General features: G+C 52.5%; 1 protein-coding gene across 1 annotated transcript in view; it reads left to right on the top strand.

Moving 5' to 3' along the window:
- Positions 1-217: 217 nt before the first annotated feature.
- Positions 218-9,689, top strand: part of IL3RA (interleukin 3 receptor subunit alpha) — a 28,028-nt gene continuing 18,556 nt past the window's right edge. Inside the window, exons 1-6 of the mRNA XM_025373341.1 lie at positions 218-284; positions 2,609-2,727; positions 5,334-5,448; positions 7,802-7,934; positions 8,022-8,206; positions 9,073-9,173. Of these exons, the coding sequence (XP_025229126.1) occupies positions 221-284; positions 2,609-2,727; positions 5,334-5,448; positions 7,802-7,934; positions 8,022-8,206; positions 9,073-9,173 (717 nt within the window). The 5' untranslated portion in view covers positions 218-220. The remainder of the gene's footprint in view (positions 285-2,608; positions 2,728-5,333; positions 5,449-7,801; positions 7,935-8,021; positions 8,207-9,072; positions 9,174-9,689) is intronic.

Here is a 9,689-nt window from a genome sequence, read left to right on the forward strand (position 1 = left end):
ATATTCGTGCACACAATGCACACATGTACAAGCACACTGCAACCTACGTGCGTGTGCGAAGGTGCCTGTGCGCACTCACACACACACACACATACACATATGCACACTCAGTAGTTTTCCCTCCAGAAGCAGCTCCTGCCTTACCTGCAACCCAGTTTCACAGCCAGTCCCCGCTGCCTGACTCTCCGTTCTCCTCCAGCAGGTACCTCCGTCCTTCCCGATGACCCTCCTTTGGCTGACGCTGCTCCTGCTCGCCACGCCCTGTCTCCTGCAAACCAAGGAGGGTAAGAGTTGGAGAAAAAAATCGACCGTGGAGGGTGGGGTGGGGGGGGAAACAAACACACAATGTCACCTTCTGTTCTTCGGGGAGACTTTCCATGTTGAGCGCATGGCAGAGTCTCGTGCGGCGGTCAGGAATGACTCAGAGACCTCCTTGTACCCGTCGCCAAGTTCCCTGTAACGCAGCGTCTGGCACAACTGCAATACGATGTCACAGGCAGGCACCTGATGGTGACACAGACGCCTTGTGAGGTCTTTGGATGAAAGTCGCACGCTGGGATCTGGAGTGCCAGTTTACCATTGTCAGTTTCCTGCGTGGTTTATCTTCTGTTTTCATTTTCTTTCTTTTTTCTTTTTTGTTTTGTTTTGAGACAGAGTCTCGCTCTGTCACCCAGGCTGGTGTGCAGTGGCGCGATCTCAGTTCACTGCAACCTCCACCTCCTGGGTTCAAGCGATTCTCCTGCCTCAGCCTCTCGAGTCGCTGGGATGACAGGTGCCCGCCACCACGCCCAGCTAATTTCTTTATTTTTTCTTATAAAGACAGGATTTCGCCATCTTGGTCAGGCTGGTCTCGAACTCCTGACCACAAGTGATCCGCCTGCCTTGGCCTCCCAAGGTACTGGGATGACAGGTGCCCACCACCACGCCCAGCTAATTTCTTTATTTTTTCTTATAAAGACAGGATTTCGCCATCTTGGTCAGGCTGGTCTCGAACTCCTGACCACAAGTGATCCGCCTGCCTTGACCTCCCAAAGTACTGGGATGACAGGTGCCCGCTACCACGCCTGGCTAATTTCTCTATTTTTTTTTTTATAGAGACAGGATTTCGCCATGTTGGTCAGGCTGGTCTTGAACTCCTGACCACAAGTGATTCGGCTGCCCAAAGTGCTGGGATTACAGGTGCGAGCCATCGTACCCGGCCAGCCAGGCTGGTCACGATCTCCTGACCTCATGATCATCCACCCGCCTCGGCCTCCCAAAGTGCTGGGATTGCCAGCGTGAGCCACCGCGCCCAAGTATGTAATCCCAGCACTTCGGGAGGCCGAGGCAGGTGGATGATCACGAGGTCAGGAGATCGTGACCAGCCTGGCTAACATGGTAAAACCCCGTCTCTACTAAAAATACAAAAATTAGCCAGGCATGGTGGCGGGACCCTGGACTCCCAGCTACTCGGGAGGCTGAGGCAGGAGAATCGCTTGAACCCAGGAGGCGGAAGTTGCAGTGAGCTGAGATCGCGCCCCTGCACTCCAGCCTGGGCGACAGAGCACGTTGGGAGGCCGAGGGGGGCAGATCACGAAGTCAGGAGTTCAAGACCAGCCTGGCCAACACGGTGAAACCCCGTCTCTACTGAAAATACAAAAATTAGCTGGGCGTGGTTGTGGGCACCTGTAGTCCCAGCCACTCAGGAGACTGAGGCAGGAGAATCGCTTGAACCCGGGAGGCGGAGCTTGCAGTGAGCCGAGATCCCACCACTGCCCTCCAGCCTGGGCGACAGAGCGAGACTCCGTCTCAAAAAAAAAAAAAAAAAAGTCTGAGCATGGTGGCGTGCACCTCTCGTCCCAACTACTTGGGAAGATCCCTTGAACCCAGGAGGTGGAGGTTGCGGTGAGCTGAGATCGTGCCATTGCACTTCAGCCTGGGAGACAGAGCGAGACTCTATCTCTAAATAAATAAATAAATAAGTAAATAAGTAAATAAATAAGTAAATAAATTAGTAAATAAATAATAGTCTTATAAGAATTTTTTTCTCAGTGCGTTTGTTTGAAGGAATAAATTATGCTTCAAAGTTAGGGGGAAAATAATGCCAGAAGTCTAAATGTTCTTCTGTTTTGGTCTTGCTTATCAGACCCAGGTTGACAGTTTACAGAGTCATTTCCTCAAGTTTTCTAAGTGGCCGATCAGAGATAAACCCCTGGAGAAATATCTGATGTATGTTTCTCGCCTCGGGTGACCAGCAAAATGTGATAGAATATTGCCTTTTACCGGCCGGGTGCGGTGGCTCACGCCTGTCATCCCAGCACTTTGGGAGGCTGAGGTGGGCGGATCACTTGAGGTCAGCAGTTCAAAACCAGCCTGGCCAACACGGTGAAACCCCGTCTCTACTAAAAATACAAGAAATTAGCCGGGCGTGGTGGCGGGCACCTGTCATCCCAGCTACTCGGGGGGCTGAGGCAGGAGAATCGCCCCAACCCAGGAGGTGGAGGTTGCCGTGAGCCGAGATCGCGCCACTGCACTCCAGCCTGGGTGACCGAGCGAGACTCCGTCTCCAAAAAAAATAAAAAAAAGATTTCTGTGTATCTCTTCTAACTCCAACCTGTCACCGTTTTAGATCCAAATGCACCAATCAGGAACCTAAGGATGAAAGAAAAGGCTCAGCAGTTGATCTGGGACCTGAACAGAAACGTGACCGACGTGGAGTGTATCAAAGGCACCGACTATTCTATGCCGGTAAATCCTATTCTCTACGGTTGACAAACGAGACGTTTCCGTCTCCCACAGGAATCTGAGAACCAGTACTGCTCCCGTCACTGTTGTCATAAGTACCTGGGTTCTGCCCCGAAGCCAGCTGTGGGATTTCAAGTGAGTTTGGAGGGTCTGGTTCCCCATCTGCGGGATATCCAAGGTGGCACACACTGGACAGGGTGGACGTGAGAATGAAACGAGGCTAAGCTATGACTGCTGGAAAACCAAACCCCATGCCGGACGCGGTGGCTCACGCCTGTCATCCCAGCACTTTGGGAGGTCAAGGTGGGAGGATCACCTGAGGTCAGGGGTTCGAGACCAGTCTGACCAACATGGTGAAACCCCGTCTCTACTAAAAACAGGAAAATTAGCCGGGCGTGGTGGCTCATGCCCGTAATTCCCAGCTACTCGGGAGGCTGAGGCGGGAAAATCGCTTGAATCTGGGAAGCGGAGGTTGCAGTGAGCCGAGATCGCGCCACTGCACTCCAGCCTGGGCGAGACAGAGAGACTGTGTCTCAAAAAGAGACAGAGGACCAGGCATGGTGGCTCCCACCCATAATCCCAGCACTTTGGAAGGCCGAGGCAGGCGGATCACCTGAGGTCAGGAGTTCAAGACCAGCCTGGCCAACATGGTGAAACCCCGTCTCTACTAAAAATACAAAAAAAATTAGGTGTGGTGGGGGGCGCCTGTCATCCCAGCACTTTGGGAGGCCAAGGCAGGTGGATCATTTGAGGTCAGGAGTTCGAAACCAGCCTGGCCAACATGGCAAAACCACGTCTCCACTAAAAATACAAAAATTAGCCGGGCGCAATGGCTCACACCTGTCATCCCAGCACTTTGGGAGGCTGAGGTGGGTGGATCACCTGAGGCCAGGAGTTTGAGACCAGTCTGGCCAATGTGGCGAAAGCCCATCTACTAAAAATGTAAAAATTAGCCAGGTATGGTGGCAGGTGCCTGTAATCCCAGCTACTTGGGAGGCTGAGGCAGGAGAATCGCTTGAACCCGGGAGGCGGAGGTTGCATTGGGCCGAGATTGTGCCACTGCACTCCACTCTGGGTGACAAGAGCGAGACTTTGTCTTGAAAAATAAAAATAAAAATCAGCCAGACATGTTGGCAGGCGCCTGTCATCCCAGCTATTCAGGAGGCTGAGGCAGGAGAATTGCTTGAACCCGGGAGGCGGAGGTTGCAGTGAGCTGAGATCGCGCCACCGCACTCCAGCCTGGGTGACGAGAGCAAACATCCGTCTCAAACAAAACAAACCAAAACAAAAAACAAAAGTGTGTGCTCAGGAAACATGGTCCTCATCCCGAAATCCTTCCAAATCCCCCAGCATGTCATCACCTGCGTTCTCAGGGTTGGAGAACAGGGCCAGACCTCACGGGGCGGCCCAGGTGAGAATGTGAGCGATTTCCAAGTCAGTGTCTTGTGGTAAAGGAATACGTTTCCTTGAGAACCCGTTTCGTCCCTTCCAAGTGCTATGTTTGTTCAATAGAATTCAAATCACAGGCCTTTATGCGTCTGCTCCGGCCACCATTGCAAAGTCCCACAGCCCAGGACGGCTAAACAACAGACATTGATTCTCCCACAGTCCTGGAGGCTGGACGTCTGAGATCCAGGTGTGGGCAGGGCTGGTTCCTCCTGAGGCCTCTCTCCTGGGCTTGGAGACGCCGTCTTCTCCCTGTGTCCTCACAGGCTCGTCCCTCTATGTGTGTCTGTGTCCTCATCTCCTCTTCTTATGGGATGTCTTAGTCCATCTCAGGCTGCTATCACAGAATACCATAGACTGGGTGGATTGTAAACAACAGACATTGATTCTCCCACAGTCCTGGAGGCTGGAAATCTGAGATCCAGGTGTGGGCAGGGCTGGTTCCTCCTGAGGCCTCTCTCCTGGGCGTGGAGACGCCGTCTTCTCCCTGTGTCCTCACAGGGTCATCCCTCTGTGTGTGTCTGTGTCCCCATCTCCTTTTCTTATAACGACACCAGTCCTATTGGATCAGGACTCTCCTTAATGACCTCATTTTACCCGAATCGCCTCTTTCAAGACTCCAGCTCCAAATACAGTCACAATTGAACATTAGGGCTTCGATATGTGATTTTTGGAGAGTAGAGATTAAACAGTTTAGAACCCCAAAGCGATTTTACCATATACCGTGGCAAACTGACTCTCAAGTTTATCTAGAATCACAAATGTTGGGGGGAAAAAAAAAAAAACTAAGGAAATTTTGTCCGGGCGCAGTGGCTCGCACCTGTCATCCCAGCACTTTGGGAGGCCGAGGCGGGCGGATCACCTGAGGTCAGAAGTTCGAGACCAGCGTGACCAACGTGGTGAAACCCTGTTGTCCACCCAAAAATATACTTTAAAAATTAGCTGGGTGGTGGCGGGCACCTGTAATCCCAGGTACTTGGGAGGTTGAAGCAGGAGAATGGCTTGAACCCGGGAGGGAGAGGCTGCGGTGGGCCGAGATCACGCCACTGCACTCCAGCCTGGGCGACAAGAGCGAAATTTGATCTCAGAAAACACCCGAACATCCTTAGCATCAAATTCAGCATGGTCTCCCCGCAGCCATCACATTCCCGTGTCTCTCTCAGGCAATGAACAACAGCTATTGCCAGTTCGGAGCCATTTCCTTATGTGAAGTCACGAACTACACCGTCCGAGTGGCCAGTCCCCCGTTCTCCACGTGGATCCTCTTCCCTGAGAACAGTGAGAAAAATGTTCATTGTGTGTCTGTTCTTTCCGTCTGTTCCCTCCCTCTCTCCCTCCCTGTGTCTGTCTTGTCTGTCTTCCTTCCTTCCTTCTCTTTCTCTTTTTTCCCTCCCTGCCTCACTCCCTTCTTTCCTTCTTTCTCCTTCCTTCCTTTCTTTTTTCTTTCTTTCCTTCCTTCCTTCTTCCTTCCGTTCCTTCTTTTCTTTCCTTTCCTTCTTCCTTCCTTCTCTTTCTTTCCCTCCCTGCCTCCCTTCTTTCCTTCTCTCTGCTTCCTTCCTTCCTTTCTTTTTTCTCTTTGCTTTTTTTTCTTCCTTTCCTTCTTTCTTTCCTTTCCTTCTTCCTTTCTTCCTTCTTTCTCTTTCTTTCCCTCCCTGCCTCCCTCCCTTCTTTCCTTCTCTCTCCTTCCTTCCTTCCTTTCTTTTTTTTTTTTTTTTTTTTTGAGACGAAGTCTTGCTCTGTCGCCCGGGCTGGAGTGCAGTGGCCGGATCTCAGCTCACTGCAAGCTCCGCCTCCCGGGTTCACGCCATTCTCCTGCCTCAGCCTCCCGAGTAGCTGGGACTACAGGCACCCGCCACCTCGCCCGGCTAGTTTTTTTGTATTTTTTTAGTAGAGATGGGGTTTCACCGTGTTCGCCAGGATGGTCTCGATCTCCTGACCTCGTGATCCGCCCGTCTCGGCCTCCCAAAGTGCTGGGATTACAGGCTTGAGCCACCGCGCCCGGCCCCTTCCTTCCTTTCTTTTTTCTCTTTGCTTTTTTTTCTTTCTTTCCTTCTTCCTTCCTTTCCTTCTTTCTTTCCTTTCCTTCTTCCTTCCTTCTTTCTTTCTTTCCCTCCCTGCCTCACTCCCTTCTTTCCTTCTCTCCCTCTCCTCTCCTTCCTTCCCTCCCTCACTCCCTCCCTTCCTTCCTTCTCTCTGTTGCTCTTTCTCTTTCCCTCTGTCTTTCTCTTTCTCTTTCTCCGTGTCCCGGGTTCAAGCGATTCTCCTGCCTCAGCCTCCTGAGTAGCTGGAATTATAGGCGCCTGCCACTATACCCGGCTAATTTTGTATTTTCAGTCGAGACAGGGTTTCACCTTGTTGGTCAGGCTGGTCTCAAACTCCTGACCTTGTGATCTGCCCGCCTCACCCTCCCAAAGTGCTGGGATGAGGGGTGAGCCACCGCGCCCCGCCTTAAATAGAGATGGGGTGTTGCTATGTTACCTAAGCTGGTCTCAAACTCCTAGGCTCAAGTGATCCTCCCACCTCAGCCTCCCGAGTAGCTGGGATGACAGGCACCTGCCACCACACCCGGCTAATTTTTGTATTTTTAGTAGAGACGGGGTTTCACCATGTTGGCCAGGATGGTCTCGAACTCCCGACCTTAGGTGATCCGCCCGCCTCGGCCTCCCAAAGTGCTGGGATTATAGGCGCGAACGACTGTGCCTGGCCTTGAGTTAATTATTTTTAAGTTTAATAGATTTCCAAGGAGTTATGCTGAGTTGGAAAAAAAGAGCACGCCAGAGTGTACCACACAGAGTGATTTCATTTATACAACTGTCTTGAAATGGCAAAATTTTATAAATAGAAAACAGTCTCCTGGTTTGCAGGGATATAAGCAGGAGCGAGAGCTGCAGACAGGTGGGTTTGGCTGTAAAACCCTGTAAAACTCCACTGTGGGAGGCCGAGGCAGGTGGATCACCTGAGGTCGGGAGTTCGAGACCAGCCTGGCCAACATGGTGAAACCCCGTCTCTACTAAAAATACAAAATTAGCCAGGTGTGGTGGCAGGTGCCTGTAGTCCCAGCTACTCGGGAGGCTGAGGCAGGAGAATCGCTTGAACCCGGGAGGGGGAGCTTGCAGTGAGCTGAGATCGCGCCACCGCACTCCAGCCTGGTCGACAGAGCGAGACTCTGTGTAAAAATGAATAAATAAAAGAATATCTGGGATCTCTCTGTATTATTATTATTTTTTTTACAACTGCTTGTGTATCCTCCATGGTCTCAAAATACAAAAGGCACTCTAAAAAGCGATTAGAATTTTATTTATTTATTTTTTTGAGACAGAGTCTCCCTCTGTCACATAGCCTGGAGTGCAGTGGTGCGATCTTGGCTCACTGCGATCTCTGCCTCCCAGGTTTAAGAAATTCTCCTGCCTCAGCCTCCCTAGTAGCTGGGATCACAGGGGCCCAACATCACACCTGGCTAATTTTTTAATATTTTTATTAGAGACGGGGTTTCACCATGTCGGCCAGGCTGGCCTCGAACTCCTGACCTCAGGTGATCTGCCCGCCTTGGCCTCCCAAAGTGCTGGGGTGACAGGTGTGAGCCCCCACACCTGGTCCCGATTCGAGTTTTCTTTTATGTTTGTGAACCCAGGTGGGATGCCTCGGGCAGGCGCGGAGAATCTGACCTGCTGGGTTCATGAGGTGGATTTCTTGAGCTGCAGCTGGGTGGTAGGCCCGGCGGCCCCCGCTGACGTCCAGTACGACCTGTACTTGAACAATCCCAAGTAGGTGTGCCCTTGGGCAGGTCGGGCTGTCCCCGGTGCAGGGGCCTTCGGGGCACGGTCGTCCCGCAACCTTACCGCTTACCGCAGCAGCCACGAACAGCACAGGTGTCTTCACTACAAAACGGATGCTCGGGGAACACGGATCGGGTGTCGGTTCGATGACATCGCTGGACTCTCCCGCGGATCTCAAAGTTCCCACATCCTGGTGAGGGGCAGGAGCACAGCCGTCAGTATCCCCTGCACAGATAAGTTTGTCTTCTTTTCACAGATTGGTGAGTAGCCCACGACATTCCCTCCCACCCTCAGCTCTGCGAGGCCACGGTTTTAGCCTCAGGCCACATCCCACGGACCGGGTGGCCCCACACATAGACATTGGCCTCTCGTGTTTCCAGAGGCTGGACGTTGGAGGTCAGGGTGCTGGCCGACTGGGCTCCTAGGGAGGTCTCCTCCTGGCTTGGAGACGGTCATCTTCTCACTATGTCTTCATATGGTAGAGAGAGAGAGATGAAGTTCTGGGGTCTCTTGTTAGAAGGGCACTGACACCATCATGGGTCCTGTCACGGGTCATAGGATCCCCCGTCACGGGTCCCATCATAAGTCATAGGAGCCCCCAGCGTGGGTCCCGTCATAGGTCATAGGAGCCCCCGTCATGGGTCCCACCAAGAGTTAGGGGACCCCTGATCATGGGTTCCACCCTGAGTTATGTGATCCCTTATCATGGGTCCCATCATGGGTCATGCAACACCCCCATCATGGGTCATAGGATCCCCAATCATACGTCCCATCATGCACCATTGGGTCCCCCTATCATGGGTTCCACCATGAGTCATGGGATCCCTCATCATGGTCCCATCATGGGTCATGGGACCCCCCCATCATGGGTCATAGGATCCCCCATCATGGGTCCTATCATGAGCCATGGGACCTCCCCCATCATGGGTCATGAGAGCCCCCATCATGGGTTCCATCATGAGTCATAGAATCCCCCATCATAGGACATAGGATCCCCTGTCACAGGTCCCATCATGGGTCACAGGATCCCTCATCATGGGTTCCATCATGGGTCACAGGATCCCTCATCATGGGTTCCATCATGGGTCATAGGATCCCTCATCACGGGTTCCATCATGGGTCATAGGATCCCTCATCATGGGTTCCATCATGGGTCATAGGATCCCTTATGGGTCCTATCATGAATCATGGGACCCCCCGCAACCATGGGTCATGGGAGCCTCCATTGTGGGTCATGGGTCATGGGAGCCCCCATCATAGGTTCCATCATGAGTCATGGAATCCCTCATCATGGGTTCCATCATGGGTCATGGTACCCCCCCATCATAGCAGTCCACCCTCATAACTTCAGCCCACCCCAGTCACCTCCCAAAGGCCCTACCTTCTAACACCGTCCAACCAGGGGTCAGGGCTTCAACACAGGAATTTGGGACAGGAGGACACACACTTTCAGTCCACAACATCCAAGCTCCGGGGAACCTCCCAGGCGGTGAGAATGTCAATATGCCCAGAGCTGACGTGCCCTGACCCCACGGGGAGGGTGCTTGGATACCTTGGAAGAGGAGGGGAAAATGAAGAAGAGGAGGAGAAGGACAAGGAGAAGAGAAGGGAGGAGAGGAAGAACATGAGCAGGGGGAAGAGGAGGAGAAGGAGGAAAAGAGGAAACAGAGGAAGAGGAGGAGAAGGAGGAAGAGAAGAAGACAGAGGGAAAGGAGGGGGAGGAGGTGGAGATGGGGAGGGAAG

The sequence above is a fragment of the Theropithecus gelada genome, chromosome X, assembly GCF_003255815.1.
Source record: "Theropithecus gelada isolate Dixy chromosome X, Tgel_1.0, whole genome shotgun sequence".
NCBI lineage: Eukaryota > Metazoa > Chordata > Mammalia > Primates > Cercopithecidae > Theropithecus > Theropithecus gelada.